Source organism: Galeopterus variegatus, unplaced genomic scaffold (genome assembly GCF_000696425.1).
Source record: "Galeopterus variegatus unplaced genomic scaffold, G_variegatus-3.0.2 Scaffold1917, whole genome shotgun sequence".
NCBI classification, from domain to species: Eukaryota; Metazoa; Chordata; class Mammalia; order Dermoptera; family Cynocephalidae; genus Galeopterus; species Galeopterus variegatus.
In genome coordinates, this window is record NW_007728028.1 from 101,166 (window position 1) to 121,480 (window position 20,315).

The 20,315-nt window shown below is 45.4% G+C and overlaps 1 protein-coding gene across 1 annotated transcript in view; it reads left to right on the plus strand.

Annotated features, from left to right (window-relative positions):
- Positions 1–19,620, plus strand: part of FHDC1 (FH2 domain containing 1) — a 30,756-nt gene extending 11,136 nt beyond the window's left edge. The window contains exons 4-11 of the mRNA XM_008579587.1: positions 4,777–4,862; positions 4,955–5,055; positions 7,135–7,205; positions 7,317–7,424; positions 9,164–9,234; positions 11,298–11,415; positions 14,845–15,009; positions 17,174–19,620. Coding sequence (XP_008577809.1) covers positions 4,777–4,862; positions 4,955–5,055; positions 7,135–7,205; positions 7,317–7,424; positions 9,164–9,234; positions 11,298–11,415; positions 14,845–15,009; positions 17,174–19,240 — 2,787 coding nt within the window. The 3' untranslated portion in view covers positions 19,241–19,620. The remainder of the gene's footprint in view (positions 1–4,776; positions 4,863–4,954; positions 5,056–7,134; positions 7,206–7,316; positions 7,425–9,163; positions 9,235–11,297; positions 11,416–14,844; positions 15,010–17,173) is intronic.
- The last annotated feature ends 695 nt before the right edge of the window (positions 19,621–20,315 follow it).

Below are 20,315 nucleotides of genomic sequence, written 5' to 3' on the forward strand. Positions count from 1 at the left end.
CGCCGCTTGGGAAGCGCGGCAGCGCTCCCGTCCGAGGGTTCGGATCCCACGTACAGACCGGCTCCTGCTCACTGGCTGAGCGAGGCGCGGGAGCAACGCCGAGGCTTGCGATCCCGTCGCCGGTCCCCGGTCCGGTACGGGGGCAACACTGAGGGTTGCGATCCGTTGTCGGACACGGAAAAAAGACAAAAAAAAAAAAAAAAAAAAAATGGAAGTTCCAAAATCATTAAACCCGATCGGGGTTTAATGAATTTGAGTTTTAAAAAGATTTAGTTGCTCCTGAAATCTTATTCCTGCTTGGGCTTTTTCCTGTCTCCTCCTTAGGACTGTGTCCCTACTCCCAACTGACCTCATCACTTTTTTAAGTGAGGATCAAATTTGATAGTGCAAGTGAAAGTGCTCTGAAAAGCTCTAAATTTCTAATTAACTGAAAACTAGGTGTGAGGGAAGCTGCCAGCTTCATGCCGTGCAGAGAGGTGGAACATTAAATATTCTTTTCTTAATATCTTCATTTCTCCTTTAAAACTCAAAGGTGATTAGAAAATGCCAAGGGATTTTTCAGAGAAGCAAATTAGCTGTCAAACCTCTCACATTTCAAAAAACTGGTTTTTTGGGGGGGTTGTATGTGGGATATAATTCAAAAGGAGAATGTTAAGAGCAAGATGACGAAACCCACCCAAGCGCTGTCCAGAGTCCCCAAGGCTCTCTCACCCCAGACAATCAGCTAGCCCTGGAGACTGTGCCCTGCCGAGGTGGACACTGGCAGGGATCTGGAACCGCCCTCCCCGCCACTGAACCCGGCCACCCGGTCGCAGTGGTTTCTCCCCTCACCCTCCTGCTGCAGGGTCATCCTTAGGCTGAACATGTGACAAGCTTGGTCACACTTCTTGTTTACATTACTGACTCTGGGCCTCAGCTCACCACACCCTCCAAACTCAGCTGGGAGCTTCCTTCAGCAGGAACACCCTGACAGTCCCAGGGCTGCTTGGCGCCCCTCCCTAAGCACTCCGGCACATCTGTGCTGTCAGAGGGAGTCTCGGGGAAAGCTGAAGCCACCTCATGACTGATGGTGCTGCAAGGACAGATTGGCTTCGTTATGAATGCTTTGCAGCCTCTGGCATCACCTGGACTCAGCTGCTCCTGGAGTCTGGGTCTCCCGATGGAGGAGGCAGGGCCGAGTAAGAGAGGTTTAGGAACGCAGCAGAAGGATGCTAATAAATACTAAGTGTATGCGTAACCACATGTCACGAAGCCGGTGGTGTAACGTTCTGTGCTCCTTCTTAGCACAAGAAATGACTACGTGTTTATTGAGTGCCTGCATGTGCCGGGCACTGGACAGGGCAAAATGAAATGAAATGAGGTAATGTATTTAAGGTGCTTAGCCCAGTGCCTGGCACATAGAGAGTCAGTAAATCATAGCTATGATTCATTTGTGTATTTTTTCATTTAATCCTTACAGGATTAAAGAAAGGATTTCATTTAATTCTTCCAGCGACATTATATAAGATATTCTTCATTTTACGTATGAGAAACTGAGGCTCACACAGGTTAGAGATAACTTGTCTGGTGTCATAGGATTGCTAGGTGGGGGTGGGGAGGGGTGGACTTGAACCCTGATTTCTCTGAGCCGACAGCAGTGCACTACCTCCCTTGAAGGAAGGAAGGGCAAAGGTTGTCAGAACTCGGCCTCGCACTGCGCGGGCCTCCCAGCCTTTTCATCACCTCTGCTATCGCGAAGCAGTGGTGCGAGTAGGTGTCCCCCAGTAACACGTAACCTTATCAGCATGCTGAGAAATAGGAGCGGAAACAGCCCTTTTCTCTCCTGCCTTGTCAGCTGACAAGCCAACCGAAGCCAGGGGTAACTTGTCAGGACTTTCTCTGCCCTCCACCACAAAGCTTTCATCAGGCTTGTTTGTCCATCTTTCCTCAAATGTATGGTAACACTTGCAGAGGAAGAAGGTGGACCCAGAAATGGAACACTGGGAGTGCGCTCTTGTGCAACAAAGTGTTCCCGTGCCCGGAGATGGGGGCACAGAGGAACCGGCAGCCCCACCCAGCCTGGCGAGCCCTCCCTCTGCCGTGGGTGGGTGTCCTGGGTACAGGGCTGGAGGTGGTAGGAACTTTCTGTTCTCCCTGGAAGCAGGTGAAGTTGCTTCCTCTGGACATTTTTTTTTTTTTTACCTCTTTCTACTTTCTCCATTTACTCTGTCACCAGGAGGGGAATGTCAGGGAGGAAGCCTGAGGGTCTTCTGCTGGGTGGGTATGTTTGTGGGAAATCCTGCCATTTCAAAGCCATGTGAGTGGAATTAGATAGGGTGAAGGAGCCTTGCCCTTTAGAATGTGTGGGACTTCAGGAGCATGCGGTTGCTGTTACGGCAGAAACCGGGTACAGCAAGGGTCATAATGAGTGTCTCTGGGCTCAGCCAACACAATTATGCCTAACAATGTTTAATAAATGCTTTTTGATAATGATGATGAGAATGCATAATAATTATAGGGTTTGTTCACCTCTCTTTTTTACTTCCCTACCACTGTGAAGGTACAGTAATCCCTCTTAATGAACATAAATCGCATTTTGAAATAGAACGAAGAACTGGATACATGACATTTAAATTAAATACTGTCTTTCATCACCATTCTCTTGAAATCCATAAACATTTTTAGCCTTTTACATAAGAGAAGGAGATTAATCATTGCTCAGTTACAGTTTGGCACATGTTTAATAGAAATAATTACCAAGTTTACTTAGTATGACCCGTTCTTATGCTTTAGACTCAAAACTGTGCTGTTATGTTCAGAAGCTTTGCACATGATACATATATGGTCTTAGAAAAGGTACAATCTCACTCTGCCCCTGCCCATATATAGTGAATCGTTCTACTCCAGTTCAGCAGGGATCAGAATTTGTCCTATGGATTTTTCAGTTCAGAAACCAGGCACTGATTTGAGTTTAGCTAAACCAGAAGTGCCATGTGCCCTTAAATTTAGTAAGGCTAAAAATGATAAATTCGCTCTTGGGCTCTAAAAGTAAGAGAAATGCAATTCTATAAATGGCTATTTTCTGCCTTAAAAAAAAAAAGTAATCTTAAGAATCACACTTAATACTGGTTAATACCAGGGTGTGAATTTGTACTGTTTCATTTTATATTTTCCAATAATTGGTGTACATATTTCAGTGTGTGGATCTTTGCAAATACTCCTTTCTTTATGTTTTGAACTTTCTTTATGTTTATGTCATTTCCTATTTTAAAAGGGATTTAAGGGCCGGCCCGGTGGCGCACTGGATAGTGTGCCGCTTGGGAAGCGCGGCGGCGCTCCCGTCCGAGGGTTCGGATCCCACATACAGACCGGCTCCTGCTCACTGGCTGAGTGAGGCGCGGGAGCAACGCCGAGGGTTGCAATCCCGTTGCCGGTCCCCGGTCCGGTACGGGGGCAACACTGAGGGTTGCGATCCGTTGCCGGACACGGAAAAAAGACAAAAGACAAAAAAAAAAAAAAAAAGGGATTTAAAATTATGTTATTAATCATAATCGGGAGCAGGAGAGAGTAAGCTTTATAAAGAATAATAAAAAATGGTAAATACTGGCAACAGTTAGCTGCAAAGATAGGCTGTATACTTCACTAATAGTATTAAGGTACTACTTACCATAAAGAATTTTGTTGGATGACTCTCTGTTAAGTGGTTTTGCCATTGGATGGGTGCAGTTTTCTGTGTGGGGAAGGCGTGATTTACTATCTGTATCTGATGCTGTTTGAGAACTTTCTCTTCGCCCCTGCCCCCACCTGCTGGCTATTTGGCTGTATACCCACATCAGAAGACTTCTTTTTTTTTCTTTACTACAGTTGAAGGAATATTTGTTTGTGCATTTAAAAACTTAATTTAGTTTTTTATGAGTAATACATGTTCACTGCAGATATTTCAGAAAACAAAAAGTGAGCAGCAGAAGAAAATAGTAGTCACCTGTAATCCTGTTGCCCAGCGTCTGTGGGGCCTGTTAGTCTTTTCCTTGTGTGTCTGGGTGTGTGTGTGGGAGGGTTGGGGGAAGTAGACACCTTTTGTTTTTTAATTTATAGGAGTGAGATCCTTCTGTACATTCCATTTTATTACCTGGTCCTCACATAGGGGGAATTCTTAACATTGGTCTTTTAGTTGTTTGAGTAATTTTTCTCTTTATCTTTCTGGAGAGCCAGTATGTACTCACCTCAAGATATGATAGTCTCTTTCTATAAAGCGAATACATGTGAAGTGGAATTTGACCACAGAAAGAATATTTGTGATAGACCTTACCCAATCTAGTTATTTTATATCCAAAATGATTTTTAAAAAAATTAATGTTTTTTTTCACTTATGACTTAAAGGACTGTCCAGTCTTTTCTTTCTTCTCCCAAACAATGATCTCACTTCCGGATAATTAATTACAGAAAACTTTCATCCTTATAACTGATCCTTTTTCGGTCCCTCCCTTCAGTAACCGTCCTGCGGACTCTGGTGGCTCCAGCACTGTAGTTTGTACAGGACTGTATATCTATTTACAAAAGTGACACCAACTCTTCTCCTTTAAATTTATGAGGTTTTTTTTTTTCTTTAAATTAAACAAAGTAGCAGATATGATGATTTCCTTTTCTGTCTTTTCTTAGGACTACATTTTTATTAATTTGAATTTAGCATTGAAATCCTATTAGAAGAATTCTAAGATGAAATTTAAAATAATCTTAAATTTTAATCATAAGTGATTTTTTTTTTCCCCTCTATCCTCTTTTCCATTTGTCTTTTAGGAAAAGAAGTTAAAAACATTTAGTGGTGATGTGTCCAAGCTGTCCCTGGCAGACTCCTTTCTGTACTACTTAATTCAGGTGCCAAAGTAAGGATTTAGTCACTGATCATTATTCTTTGCAGAGTAAGATTTTTAAACTAATGACATTAAATTCTACAGTTTTCCTTTTTACTTTTTAGCTATTCCCTTCGGATTGAAGCCATGGTGCTAAAGAAGGAATTTTTACCTTCTTGCTCTTCTTTATACACAGATATAAGAATCTTAAGATCTGCTACAAAAGGTAAGCAAATACATGGTCCTTCATACAATTTGTTTTTATTTATTTTGGCAGCAATTTATTATTGTTTAAAAATTCAGTTGAAATTAGAAGTGGAAAGTCCCATTTCAGATATACTCTAAAAAGGGAAATGAGATGTTACCAAGGATTCATTTAAGGTTTATTTGTATTTTACTATTTTCTCCCTAATGAATATTAATTTGCATATTATCGTCCCATGAAAGAAAGTTTCTTTCATCGCAGGCTTCTTAGCAAACCTTGCTGTTTGTAGCTTACACTTGTTCCTCTCCTAGGTTAGCTTTCTGTGTGTGTGGTGTATGTGTATGTGTGTGGTGTTTAGTATCTCTATGTGTTTGTGTGGTATGTGTGTGTGTGTGTGTATGTGTGTGGTACATAGTGTGTGTATGTGTGGTGTGTGGTATCTGTGTGTTTGTGTGATGTATGTGTGTGTGGTGAGTGGTGTGCACACAAAGCCTGGGCCCCTGCATCTCCTCCCTGCTCTGGCCTCTGCTGGTGGCTAGGACCCTGCTTTTCCAGAAGCAGACCTCCCTTCCAAGCACTGACAGTGTGACTCTTCTGCCAGGGTTCTGTGGTGTCTTCTCCCACCCACTTCTCCTCCAGACTTCAGTATCTGGTGGGCTGTTTAAGTTTGAGAGGGGCAAGTTGGTCATTTTTATTTCTTTGAACAACTCTTTAAATTATTGCCTGCCAAGCCTAGACAGATGCCTCCCAGAGCTGCTCTAACATCTCATTCTGTGGGGATGGGAGCTGTGGTCCTGGCATGTGTGGCACTGAGAATGCAGGCCCAGCAGAGTCGCAGCTGCCTCCTTCTCATCCCCCAGGCAGATTCCATGGTCCTCCCTGATGCTCAGGTTTTCCAGCATTCATCAGTGCCATCCTGATTTCCTCCTGGTCATTTTCTGGATTTCTAGTTATTGTGGTAGAACTGTTTATTCCTATTTGGTTTTCCTGCTTAGTTGCTCTGGCCTGTGTTGAGATAAAATTTTTCTCTTGGGCCCATCATGTTTTCTTCATTTTAGAGAGTGGACTAAGAATGAAAAAGAATTTTTTTTCTTTCTTTTAAAATTTCCTCCCATACCAAGGTTATTGCAGCAGCTTTGGAAGGATTGTTTTTCCTGTTCAAATAGAGATGGAAGATGTTTTCATATTGAGCAATGCAAGTTTGTGGGTTTGGTGGAAACGTTTCTTATCTGTTTACCCTTCCAAAACTGGCCTTGTTAGATAACATAATACAGGCAGTGATCCAAGTGTAATTTTTTGAAATTAATACCAGACTTAATGGAGAATATTAACTTAAAAATATCACAGGTGACATTTTATTATCTATATATACTGTAATTTTAATGATCAAATTTTCTTTTTAGCTTTTCAAATATATTAAACACATTTAATTTTTTTTCTTTTGCATAGATGTACAAAAGATTTGGTGTTAATAAAGAACTAACTTACCAATGTATTACAATGCCAAGTTCCTTTTCAAAGCCTTCAGCCAATCCAAATGAAATGTGTAGCTTTGAATAAAATGGAAAGATTCTCTGGGTGCCTGGGCCCCTAGGGTTGGTACTTTGCAATTTATTTACATGTCATCCCAGACTGTTTATTTTTTATCTCTTCATAACTCACTAGCTAAGCAAAATATTGCTTGCTATTAGTTTTCATATTCTATAAATACAGTCTCAAAGTCTAGTGGATATAAAGGAAAAAATTAAAGAAATAACTGCTGAGAAAAAAGTTAATTCCTATAACACAGTACTTCTTTTCATTAGGCTTTTGTATTTTCCACTGCTTGAAAATTTTCATTATTGAACTCTGGTGATATTTAACTGTCACACATACTTGTCTTTCATTCCCAATTAAACACTGTGACATGGATTGCTAGTAGCAAGTGAGGACGCATTAGGTGTATTGTAGAGAGCGCTGCTTTATTTGTTGTTTCAGTCTTTGCGTACAGTTTAGGGTCATGGCTTGCTTTGTACACACTTGAGCTTTGATGTGGTAGCTGTCTTTTGCATTTTAAGCTGAAGGCTTCTCTAAGGTATTGTGGTGTGTTCGTTTTGATAGAGCTGATGTCATGTGAAGAGCTACATTCGATATTACACTTGGTGCTCCAGGCTGGGAATATCATGAATGCAGTAAGTAAAATTCAAAACAATTGCAATTGAAATATGTGTTTTCAACTTTGTTTCTCTGTCTAATGGTGTGTGTATATATATGTGTATATTTCCTTTCTCTTGATTCTTTAGGGAGGCTATGCTGGCAATGCAGTAGGATTTAAACTGTCTTCTTTGCTCAAATTGGCCGACACAAAAGCAAACAAACCTGGTATGAATCTTCTGCACTTTGTTGCACAGGTATGTGGGCATGATTAATACAGAGAGAGAGTATGTATGAATCCCTCTTGGAAGCAGTGAAGTTTTTTTCCCAGGTGTGAGGTGGCATCAGAGTTAGGAGAGGGCACAGAGGCTTCCAAGAAGGTTCTGTTTGCAGAAGCACTATTTGCAGATTCCTGAGTCGAGCTGCATCTGGGGTATATAGGGCTGGAGGAAAGTGGTGGGAGTAAGGCAGAGAGGCTGGTGAAGCTGGTTATGAAGGAGTCAGATGCCAAAAGTGGGGAATTTGGGTGTCATGCTCTAGCAACGAGGAGCCAGCAGAAGTTTGTGCACAGTGAACGGCATAACCAGGTTTCGTTCTTAGGAAAGCCAGGCAGTGTAGAGGCTAGATTGGAGAAAACTAGAAATAGGGATATATCTGGGTGGAAGTTGGCTCTAATTGTCTGGTGAGAGTTGAGGAGAGGGATGGCCATGGGGTAGAGAGTGGAGGACTGGGTATGGAAACGTTTCTGATGTTGAACCGACTGGATTTGTGAGGCGAGGGAGTAATGTGTAGGCAAGGGAGTCAGAGCAACCCAGAAGATCACTTTCTCTTTCTTTTTCTTTGTGAACTGTGTACTAGAGTGTCTTGCGGCCAGTACACGGTTTGGGGTCTGATACTATCCATTGCTTCTTTTTTTGACTGGGTCTGTGTAACACCAAAATAGCTAGGTACAAGTGGAAAATCAGCCAAGGCCCGTCATCTCTTTGTTGTTAAATGATCTCAACCAATTGTACTGATTTGCTTTTCTTTCATTGAATCACGTGTAGTTTTGGCACCAGTGACACAGACATAACTTTAACCTGGGCAGGAAGCCGTGTTGCATGCTTGTTTTGAATGTAGGCTTCAGAATAGGACAGAAGTGAGAGATTTTGACTTGTCTTCTGTTAGCTGTACTTCCAGAAAAGTTATAGAAGAACCTCAATTTCTTCATCAAATGGGAGGCGTAGTGATAATTTACCTAAAAACCAGGTAGCTGAGAGAGCTAAAGGAGATAATTCCATTAAGTGCTTAGCTCAATGTTTGGCATGTAGAAAATTCTCCATAAATAATAGACAAAGAGCCATGTTTAACTCAGTACTTGATTGAAAAGTTCATTTTCAGTGCGTTAAAAGAAGAAAATGTGTTCCTTTTCCAGCATGGATTGCAGATAGTGTTCTGGCAGAGCTCTTACAGATCCGTGTGTGCAGTTGCTCTGTGTAGCTTGTTCCCAGCCCATGTGGGGGGGTCTCCTGAGTTAGTATTGCTCCCTTCCTACCTGCCTCCCTCTCATCCTCTGAGGAGGTGAAGAATCCAAACGCCTCCATGGCTTGTGTACCTTCTGATTAAACTCAGTTTGCAAACTGGTTTAACAGCTGAAGGTATCTCAGTCATTTAAAGGCATACTCATAGGTATGGGTGGTATTTAAGCAGGATATATTGGATTCTCTTAGGAACAATGGTCCCTGTAAGTAAGCTGCCACCTCCTTCCATTGAGTTTTAATGCACATGAATTGTATTTCATGTCAAGACCAATTGCTCTGGGAAGTTAAATGTGTCTTGAGAGTAGGGGAGTTCTGATAAATCTTACTAAGAATATCAAGAGTTCATGTCTCAGTGAATTGCTTTGAATGTATCAAATTTAAAAACAGGAGCAGTGGTTTCAAGGTTCCTTTAAGTCCTAAAGGAGTTTCATCCAGTTTTATCTATAATGTGAGAAAAAATTCTATTTTTGTTTCAGGAAGCCCAAAAGAAAGATGCCATTCTTCTAAACTTTTCAGAAAAATTGCATCATGTTCAGGAGGCTGATAGGTAAGCAAGGATGACCAAAAGTGAATTGTGAGAATTCAGGGTTTTTTAAAACTGCCTTCTTGTGAAAACTTATGAATAGTTACAACTTTTGGATTCAAGTTTGAACTTTAAAAAGTTTTGTTTTGTTGAACTTTCAGATCTTCTTTTCATTTGCTAGGAGGGGTATGTGTGTTCACCTTTGGAATTTGGGGGGTTTGAAAAATTAATCTTTATTTTTATACTACAGAAAATGATTTCAAGCTACTCTAATGAGTATCATTAGTATAAGAAAGATATGGATTAAAAACTTCAATCCCTCCACACCCAAAAAATAGAGCTCAAACAAAACAGCTGGGAGTTGGTATCTATCAATCAAACTTTCAGGGCCATACATCACTGTTTCCTTGTAGAATCTAACATGGTACACTTACTTTCTATTGCATTAAAAGGGGTTGGAACCATACCAAGAGCTGTGAAAGGACTTTATTTTAAATTAGTCACTCAACTTTACAGCAGAAGTTTCTACCAAACGTAACGCTCTATTTACATCACTCTTACTTGCTTCTGATCCCAATAGAGATGTCTGTTTCACTGTAGCTATAATCTGTGTGTATGTGCCGTTCTGAATACAACACATATCCATGCATTCCGTGGTAAATGTTCAGTAACCAGCTCTTCAAGAAAAAGTGCTGATTTTTAGCACTTCCTGATTTCCATGCTGTAAATGCTGCTACTGTGGCTGATTTCAAGGTATGAATGCATAGTTGAGGAGAGATACCCACAGTCAGCTCTCATGACAACCTCATGTATCAATCCAGTTCACATTATATACTTACCATTCGAGGGACTATGACAGTGTGAACCATGTGCATATACACAGATGAACCATAGCTCGTGGCCCTGTCATTGGTCTGTATCTCGATGTTATTGACTCTATGAACATCTAAGCACAGACAACATGTCTTTCCCAAAGTGGGTTATGAGTTCAAAGGTGTAAACAGTTCATGATTCATGTTTACAGATCAGCAGATTATTCTTCAAAAAGAACCGGCATTTTATAAGATATGAACTGTTTTGTTTTTGAATTAACTAAAAAAAAATCGTGTGGGAATATTTTTACTCTGACTAGTATAGAAATATCACTAAAGAGATATATAGAGAGAAATTACCACTACATCTTTGAATTGGCATTTCTGGTCAGAGTTGGATTGGATGTTTAACTAGATATTGTCTTAGAAAAAACCCTATTCAGTAAAGTTTGTTTATTTGAAATGGAAGGTGAAGCACACTTGTGAAGTACAAACATCTGAGATGGGTGCCAGTGACCAGTGAAAGTGGAAACTTTATTGCACAGAGAAAAATTAGAACCGACAATGGAGGCATGAAGGCATCCTAATTTAAGAATTTCACCTGGATTTTAGGTTTCACCTGCTCATTTTACCGGGTGACAAAACCGTCACTCATGTTCTAATTTTGATTTGATGTATATAACAAAAGCATTGCAATTAATGCAACCATTTCTCTACAGAATTATTAGCTGTGTTTTTGTTCTCTGTAAAATATAGAGAGAGCTTGCTCTGGCTGTCTCTGGTGAACAACATGAAGTCTGCTTAGTGTCTCCATATTACCCTCAGTGTCAGGATTATCAACATATATTACTTTACTTCTTGTCAGTCAGAGCTTTCCTATGTGTGTTTAGTTGCCCCAAGGAAAGCATGCACCTTTCCTCAGAGCATACGTCTTCCCAGAGTCCTGCAAGGTTTTAGTTTTTAATGCCTATTGTGTAAAGGTATTCAGACCTAATTTATGAAAAGCTTTACAAGTCCCATGATTTTGGTTATCTGACCAGCAAGAACAAAGTTACAGCCTGCTCTCTTTAAACCGGTTTATGTCTCTAGGAAGGAATCGCCTCTTAAAAAAATAGGAGGAAACTGACGAGATCTAAATACAGGGGTAGGCAAATGTCATCTCAGTAGCTCTCGCCTTCCGTTTCCAAGGTTGATCAATGATTGGTCTTGTTTGATGCATCCATATGACACATGGCTTTCTTGTGCCAACTCCCACTCTCCCCTTTCTTCTTTTAGATTATCTCTCGATAACACGGAGGCAGAACTGCACTCGCTGTTTGTCAGGACCAGATCGCTAAAGGAAAACATCCGGCGGGATGGTGAACTTTGCCAGCAGATGGAAGATTTCCTTCAGGTTTGTGGGTGATTCAAGTCAGTCCCTCTAATCTCACACATTCCAGCAGCACCACCAAGGCTGTTAAATTTGCATGGGTGTATTTGTGGAAGCAGCAGGTACCCATTCATATTTTTTTCCCCCACGTTAGTAAAAGAATCTTTCTATTTCAATGCTCATTCTTTGTAGAAGACATTGAATATGGTCTAAATCTAAGTTATGTGTTTAGGGAGTGGGCTTTTTCAGTTTGCATGATTGCACTTTACTATAGTGAGCTGGTGTCAGCTTATGGTGCTTACACTTGGACTGTGCCTGGAAACACAATATTTGGTTCTCAACCAGTCAAACTTTGGACCAAGAAGTTCCACAGAAATCAAGACACCTTGGAACTTGGGCTGTGGCTCCTTCACTTGTTTATGTTGAACAAACAAGCTGCGTGTTGGCACGTTTTCTAACGAGAGCAGTAGAACACACCGTAGCTGTGCCTCTCAGCACCGGAATATACATCAACCCCACAGGGTGTGTCAGGAGCTGCTCCAAATAACATCAACAAAAAACAGCAGAGTGGACATGTTTGTGACAGCTCATTGTGACTCACTAATCACATAGTCTGACATACTTCTTTTATCTTCCTTATTTAAAAAAAAAGAGTGGCACCATCTCACACTTTTAGTCTTTTGTGAGATGGTGTGCTACCTTAAGTGCCGCTAGTGCTCTGAGACCTGCAAGGAGGACTCTTTGTGTCAGGGATGCCCTGGTGCCAGGGAGGAGTGAGCTCGGGGTCGTTCCAGCTGAAGCCCTCACTCCTCCGCTCGGCTACTTCAAGATGTCACGAGCTTCAGCTCGCATAGGCAAACACTTGATTTTGTTTGGCTCTGCTGTGAGTTTATTTTTATTATTAAACATGTGCTCTGTGTTTTCTTGCAAATATAACCAAACGCTTTTTCACTTTTTTGGGGGCAGCCGGCCGCTATGGGGATCGGAACTTGTGACCTTAGTGTTATAAGGCTGCACTGTAACCAGCCGAGCTAACTGGCCAGCTCCTAATTTTCCCTTTAAAATGCACAGATTTTTCTCAAAGTGTAACAACAAAGCAACACCCCCCCCCTGCCACCACAGAAACATAAACAGTAAGCACAGTCACATGCATGAAAGGAACTCAGAAATTCAGGTATGAGAAACCTCACTCATCAAGATTAAAATTCTGGATGTTTCATTCCCTCGAGTTCTTATATTAAATATTACTACCTTATGCTAAATATTAATACAGAGGTTTAGGATGAAAAACGGCTCTGCCTTATACTCATCTCTAGACTATTCTTCAAAGGCAGACTTGTTTTTACTCTTTAAACTCTTCTTTCTGGCAGTCATTTTTATCTCCATAAATGAAATGTTCCGCACAGCTGTGTACTTTTCTTTCTTAAATTCAACTTCCCTTTGATTAGGTAAGATAAAAAATTTTAAGGTAGGTTAGGATCAGGCTGTGCAGGGCTCTGAATGCCAGTCTGACAACTCTGGACTTTATGCTGTAAGCAGCAGAGAACCATTTGAGGTTTTTGAGCAGAAAGATAGGAACACATCTTTGCAGATCTACTTCAGTATTTTGGGAGAGAAATGCTGACTAGATTGGTTTGGAACTTTGGTCCATAGCATCAGGTTGAATTTGATGCTACAGTTGCTTTGGACTTTTCTGTTTGTGGCCCTAGTCATTTAGAACTCATGGCAAATAACTTCAGTAACTTCCAGCATGGTTATTTTTCAGATCCATATTCCAAATGTTCCATTTTCCCAAGTCCTAAGGCTGACTTCAGTGCATTTAAGTTTTTCCTTCCTGGTATTCTGTCAATCCTTGTGGGATCTAGAGATGAGACATATGAGGTGGAGCTAAGCTCCTGTGCAGATTCTTGTCAAGGGGCCTATTTTCCTGCAGTTGAGTTGTTCTTGGCTGGAATCCATCTTTCCCCCTGTGGAAGAATGACAGGCAAAGATTTATCCTTTCATTAATACCCTTCTCTCCATAAAGAAAAATATAGCATGAATGCACACACCGCCGTGGGCTACTGACTCAGATGGTTACTTTCTCTGGTATTTGGTTTCCTAAATAGTTTTGGTTTCCTACTACCTCTCAAATGTGTTTGCTTTTTAAAAAGGGGGGGGGGCTTTAAGGGGGAACGTGGGTTGGAGTGAGTGGGAGGTGGCACGTTATAACAGAATTTCTTTAGGTTTTGTAGTCTCCAAGCATGTCCAAGCAGCACCTGAAGGTGGGCAGCTTCTAACTTTATCATTTCCTAGGCCCCATCTCCACTTCACTCAAAAAGAAGTTTCTCAAATATAAGCCTTTTGTTTTTAAAACATGATCCATGTGATTTTATAAAATAACATACTTCATACAGTTCTTCTTCATAAAAGCCTTATTGCCCAGTAAACAAGAAAGCAACATAAGACTTCAGTGTGGTTCCAGATCCTCAGTCTCCCATGGGGCTGGGGCTGGGGCTGCTGTGGGGTCCTCCCCGACTCTCAGAACATGGCTTCCTCATTACAGCTCCACATGCCAGCTGTCACTGAGCTGCCCTCAGTGAAGTGTGCTTGTGAGCCTTGAACATGGCAGATCCCATCCTAAAAGGTTTGGGGACTTGCTGGAGGAAAGCAAGCTTCTTCCATTCCCACCACTTTGTGGAGGTAGTACCAGCATCTGCAGGGGCCTCAGAGACTCCTTATTTGTCCTAGAAGAATTAGGAGAAAATAAAGAAGTAAAGAAGGTAGATTTGTATAGGACAGTAGTTCCTAACCATGGGGACCCATTAGAATCTCCTGGGGAGTTTTAGTAAAATTTTAATGCTGGGTTCCTCCTAAGCCAACTAAGTTGCATGGGTGGGGTAGAAGCATGGACTGTTGATAGCCCCCAGCTGACTTGGATAAGCACCCCTGGTTTAGGCACAAGGGCTTCAGCCCTGTGGGGGTGACACTGGTCTTAATAGAGCTCATTTGGTATTAAGTTTAAACTCCCTTTCAACAGGGCAAAATAGATAACCTGTCCATATAACAAGTAACTTCGGGGACCCTAAAGTAAACTCTTGGCCAGTATAAGACTCAGTTTTAAGAGAAGGAGGAACAGATACAGAATGGGTCTTTCCTGATAAAACCAATTGTACGCCTGTGTAATTTTTTCAGTGACATTAAAGGTGGCAATTTTGTTAGTGGCATTCTACAGGTTAAAGCTCCGAAATCTATTTTGTTGCTTCTAGGTCTCACATGGGAGTTCACCTTGCTTTCCCTGGGATTTTGTTTGGGTCGAATTATTTTCCTTTTGGCTCTGAATGCACTGGCCTTGCAGTAAACCTTGCCTTTTCCGAGACCCCATATGGAACCCCGAGAGCACGTCTTCCCCAGGCACCGCACGCCGTCGGCGCCCCTGTGTGCTGCATCACGCGCTTGTTTCTTTTTCTGCAGTTTGCTGGAGAAAAGCTGACAGAACTGGAGTGCTGGAAGCAGGAGCTCCTGGACGAGGCCCACAGCCTTATAGATTTTTTCTGCGAAGACAAAGAAACCATGAAACTGGATGAATGCTTTCAGATATTTAGAGACTTCTGTACCAAATTCAACAAAGCAGTTAAGGTACGCCTGGTGGCATCTCTGTGCTTTCAGAGTTGTTTAGATTTTAATTTTCCTCCTACTTGACCCAGTTTTGTGCCCATGGCAGGAAGATGGTTCAGTGTCGCCAGGCTCTTGGCTGGGGTTCCTGGGAAGTGGCTCTGCCATGTACCCCAAGGCTCCCATGTCATCAGGAGTCTGGCATTTGCCTGCCTCTGTTGCTTCCCTGCTCATACCAACATGCACATTTAAACCCAACCTGCATTGTGTTAGTAAAGTTTCTTTATGATGATAGTCACAATATTTAAAAGTCCCTCAAAGATCCTGAATGTCTTCTCACCTCCTCCCTGGAAGAGAATTGCCACTTTTGGGGAGACTTTTGTTGCAGGGGGATGATTGGAAGGCTCTCCCCTTCCATGGCCGTGGTGTTGGCACCATGGGAACCATGTTGTCCTCGGCCAGAGCAGCCTTCGGAATTCTCAGCTCTCTAGGGAGCCTGCTGCAGTCCTGAGCATGGCAGCTGCGCTTTTTGCCCTTCATCCAAAGACTCCAGTCATCTCTGAGTTTAATTCAGAAGCCAGGAAACTCACTGGGTTGCTTGACTTTGCCAATGAAACCTTCGTCTGTCAATTAGAAACTAAACAAGGGAACCCAATGCTTGTGAGTCATCTCTTCCTCTATATTTTAGGTTTCTTTTTTTTGGTGGCTGGCCAGTATAGGGTTCGGACCCTGGACCTGGGTGTTAGCAGCACCATGCTCTAACCAATTGAGCTAACTGGCCAGCCCTTCTTCCTCTATATGTTAAAGGCAGATTTGTCCATAGCTGGATTTCTTCGAGGGACTGGTTACATTTCTCTCAAACCCACAATTACTTTGAGTTCTCAATCCCTCCTTTCTCTATCCAGCTAAGAAAAGGAGGCTCAGCCTGTGGCCACGTTTACGAGCCTCTGTCCAAGCAGTGAGCTCAGCTGAGGAGGCAGTGGTGGGTGGTAGAAGCCAAATTGGCTCTTCCTGAGCCCCTCACTCCCATTCAGAATTCTGCAGGCCCTCCAGGACACCTGGGTGGTGCTCTCACCCAGCTGTCCAGAGAGCCAGGAACTGTCCCCACCCTCACCACAGGCAGCTTTGAAAGGGGAAGGCCTGAGAGACTTAGGGACGATGGGGGAGCTGAGGCCAGAGCTGCAGGAAGAGCCAAGAGTCCCTAGCCAGAGCCTCACAGAAACTTGGAAGGGATAATCCATCCTTGGACGAAGTTGATTTTCAAGTAAAAATTGCTAATGATAACATTCGGGTTGTGAGAAACACGTATTTATTTACATGACACGGCATATATGAAGTGCCCATCTAGGTGGTAAAGTGTTCTTTGGTATGTGCATTTGTTCTAGTTTGGTTTTGTTGGGGAGGGCTGGGTACTTTGGAGCTGGGTGAAGGGTCCAGGGATTTGTAAAGCATACCTGCTCCTCTTCCCCTTCTCTGATTGTAGGAACCGGCTGGGACATGAGGGCAGAGCCCTGTGCTGCAGGCTGCAGCTGGCAGAGCCACCATGGCATTTGTGGTGTTTTTTTTTTTTTCTTCTTTTTACCAGGGGGCAAGCAGAGGACAGAGTCTAAAAGCATCTCTTAATATTCTTATGTATCCAAATCATTGTTAAGTAGAATGTGCTGCACATAAGTGTGTGTGCACATGCACACACGTGCAGATATATGTATGCAACACAGAAGTACAACTTGAGGCTCACTCTTTAAACACCCATGGTATTTTTCCTTGTAATTGCCTAAATAGCACTTTCCTTGAAGTCCTCTCTGTTTGGCCCTGCTTAGAAACTAAGTTGGCTTCCCCTAGAATTGAGGGCGTATGCATATGTGGAATTGCAGCCCACAGTGAGTGGACAGTGCCTTGGCTGGAAAGCTGGAAGTTGGGACCAGGGATCAGATGAGAACTGTAGACAGATTGTTGGGGCCAGGCCTGGCGTGCTCCTGCAGTCAGATCTCTGAGTAGCTATGGAAGAGCCTCCCCCTCCTACACACACATACATATGCAAACACACACGCCTCTTAGTGCAGGATGTGACCTGGACCTCTCCTCCGTGCAGTCTCTCTCACTGGGTCTTAGGGTAGGTGGCTCTGGAATTGCAGGTGGGTCCTGTGGGTCTCATGCATCTGTGGGCTTCTCTCCACCCCTCGCTCAGGACAACCATGACTGGGAGGTGAAGGAGCGGAAGCAGCTGCAGCGGCTGAAGGAGCTGGAGCAGAAGCGGCGCTCATGGGCTGCTGGGGAGCTTGGGGGCTTTGGCCGGAGCAGCAGTGAGAATGACGTGGAGTTGCTGAGCAAGAAGGGTGCAGAGGACCTGCCCCCATTCCTGCACCCCAGGCCTATCAGCCCCTCCTATCGGCCCCCCAACACCCGCCGCTCCCGCCTTTCCCTGGGCACCTCTGCTGACCGGGAGCTGCTGACTTTCCTGGAGAGCTCCACCTGCAGTCCCGAGGACCCCAGCAAGTTCAACAGCCTGCCCTGGAGTGGCCCCCGGCAGGCCCGGCCCACAGTAGCCTGGATGGGGCCTGGAGAACCAAGGGATCACAACCGCAAACCTCAGCCCTCAGAGGGCCAGGAAAAAGCCCTCGACCCACCCTCAGCTCGGCGGGGCCAGCTTTCAGCCCCCCTGCCTGAGGAACCTGCCTCTGCCTTCCCCCGAGTTCAGCGCAGTGGGGTCAGTGTCCTCCGAAAAAGGAACAGTGAACCTGTGGGCTTGGTTCTGGCAAGGCCCCCCCAACTCTCGCCATTGGCTCTGGGCATTCAGGAGCATGAGCTGGTGACAGGGCTGGCCCAGTTCGACCTCCAGAGTCCCAAGGGCCTGGAGGAGACGTCCCAGCTGACCCTAAATGACTTCAGCCCTGTGCAGCTGGAGTCTCTGGGGGATGGGAGCTCACAGTCCCTCAGTTCCAGCAATGTCAGCCTGACGCCGGTGAACAGAGATGCCAGGGGGAGTCTCAGCCCCGTCCTGGAGGCTGACAGGGCAGCCCCTGGCGAGCCCCGCAGCGCGGCTCTGGTGTCTGCGGGGAGCAGCGATCCTGAGCACAAAGATCCGGGGTCACTGTTCTGCATCTCCGACACCACCGACTGCTCGCTGACCCTGGACTGCTCTGAGGGAACCGACTCCAGACCTGGGGCGGGGGAGCCCGAGGCGGGGGGAGAAGGGGATGGCTCTGTGTCCTCTGGGGTTGGCGGGGGAGGGGACAGCCAGGTCTCCTCTAACCCTGCTTCCAGCCCGCCTGGGGAGGCTTCTGCTCCCATGTCCGTGAAGAGTGAGCCCAGCTGCAAGGGTGGCCTTCCCAGGGACAGAACCGCCAAAGGTCAGGATGTGATGGCACCAAAGAGAAGCTCCCTCAAAGAGGCGTCTCCGGGAGCCTCCAGGGCCGGGAGCGTGCGGCGGAGCCAGGGGCCAGCGCCCAAGCCGGTGCGGACCTTGCACGCGTCGGAGAACGAGAGCATGCGCAAGGTCGTGCCCATCTCCAAGTCCAGCAGGGCCGCCGCGGGCTGGAAGCGGCCGGAGCCGCCGTCGCGGGGCGCCCCGCGGGAGACCCCCGGCGGCGCAGACACGTCGTTGCCACGCCGGAGCTCCGTGAGGGGGACCTCGGACACCTCGCCCCGCAGGCCCTCCACGGGGACTGGGGCGGCGGCCCCCGTGGCCGAGGAGCAGAGGCTGCGCCGGGTGGGGAGTAGCAGCCGCCCGGGGAAGGAGTCCCCCCTGCAGCACCGGGGCTCTCTCAAGAAGCCCATCGCCAAACCCCTCAGGAGCGTCCCCAGACAGAAGCCTGACGACAATAAGATCTGCCGCTCCAACTCCCAGGGCCCCGAGAGTCCTGAAGAAGAGCCCAAGTCCCCGCCGGCCCCCACTGTCCCCCGTGTCCCGCCCCCCATCCCAAGCTTTGCCCGAAACACAGTGGCCTCCTCGTCGCGGTGCACGAGAACGGATTTCCCTCCTGGGGCCAAAGTCCCCGGCATCACTCGGACAGTGTCCCAGCGGCAGCTGAGGCTGAAGGGTGGCCCTGAGGATGCTGCCGCCAAGGACAGCGGCACCCTGCGGCGGGCCAGCAGCGCCCGGGCCCCCAAGAAGTGCCCAGAGTCTGCTGAGGGCTCCAGTGCCAACGTGGAGGCCCCCCTGAAGGGCAGAGGGGCTGGGGAGAGGGCCTCCCTCAGACTGAAAGACTCAAGTCGGACCGCGCTGGGGAAAATTCTCAACCCGCTGTGGAAGTGAAGGCTGCCTGTCCTCTCTTGCCTCCTGGGATTCAGATGGTGAGGGCTGACCTCTGGGACGAGGATGTGGGAGAGGCCCACACCGAATGTCTTTGTTACACATAAAGCAATCCACTTGTGCCACCTGCTAACGATCGTGCCACCAGAGGTGCCGTCTGGGAGGCTGGTGGACTGCAGCCCGGTGCGCTGACTCCTGCTGTGACATCCGGAGTCTGGATGTACCCTCACTACTGTCATGGGCTCAGCACCTCCCTCGCACACCCTGACCCTGCCCTAACGCCCTCCCCACCAACAAAGATCCCGTGAAAGACTCGGACGTGTAAGATGACATTCTTATGTAACAAGTAAGAGAACCTTTTTCTGGCCAGTTTTTATATATCAAAGACTTATTTTTTAATATTATAAAAATTAAATATTGTTTTAGTTGATTTATTTTGAAGACTGAAATGCCTCCTGGGGGAAGAAAAGGTATCCTTAATATGAAGATGTTTTTATCTCCCTGTGTTCCCTGGCCTCAGGGTTCCACCTGCCCACACGCCATCCATTGTGGCAACTGGACTCCCCCACCAGCCCTCGCGTGTTCTGTGATTGGCTCTGTCTCCTTGAGGACTTTCTGGCTTGCTCAGTGTGTGACTCTGGGAGAGGGTTTGCATGTGAACAGGAGGGTCAGACTTGGGTGGACAGAAATTGGATGCTCCTGTGAATTAGGGTGGGCATCGTGGGTAGTGGGGCATGAGCCTGGGGGGCGGGGAGCAGTGCATGGCTGCAGGGCAGGTTTCCCCTGCAGTTGCAGGGCAGCCTCTGGGAAAATGCTGCATTTCTGGGTATCTAGAAATACCATGTTGTAATGGAAAGGCATCAGGGGCTGTTCAGCTGAGTCCATCTTTCCCATTCTGTGTTTCTCAATCTGTGTATCTGTTATAAAACTGAGCGAAGGCTGCTATGACCTGTGTTTGCTCTGGTTGCGGGAAGGAATAAACCCTTCTGTTTCCCTGTCTTTCTTCTCCCAATCTTTCTTTGAAGGCTCTCAGCCCTTCCCTCTTTTCTAATGTGGCCTGGAGCCTGGAGTCTCTCTC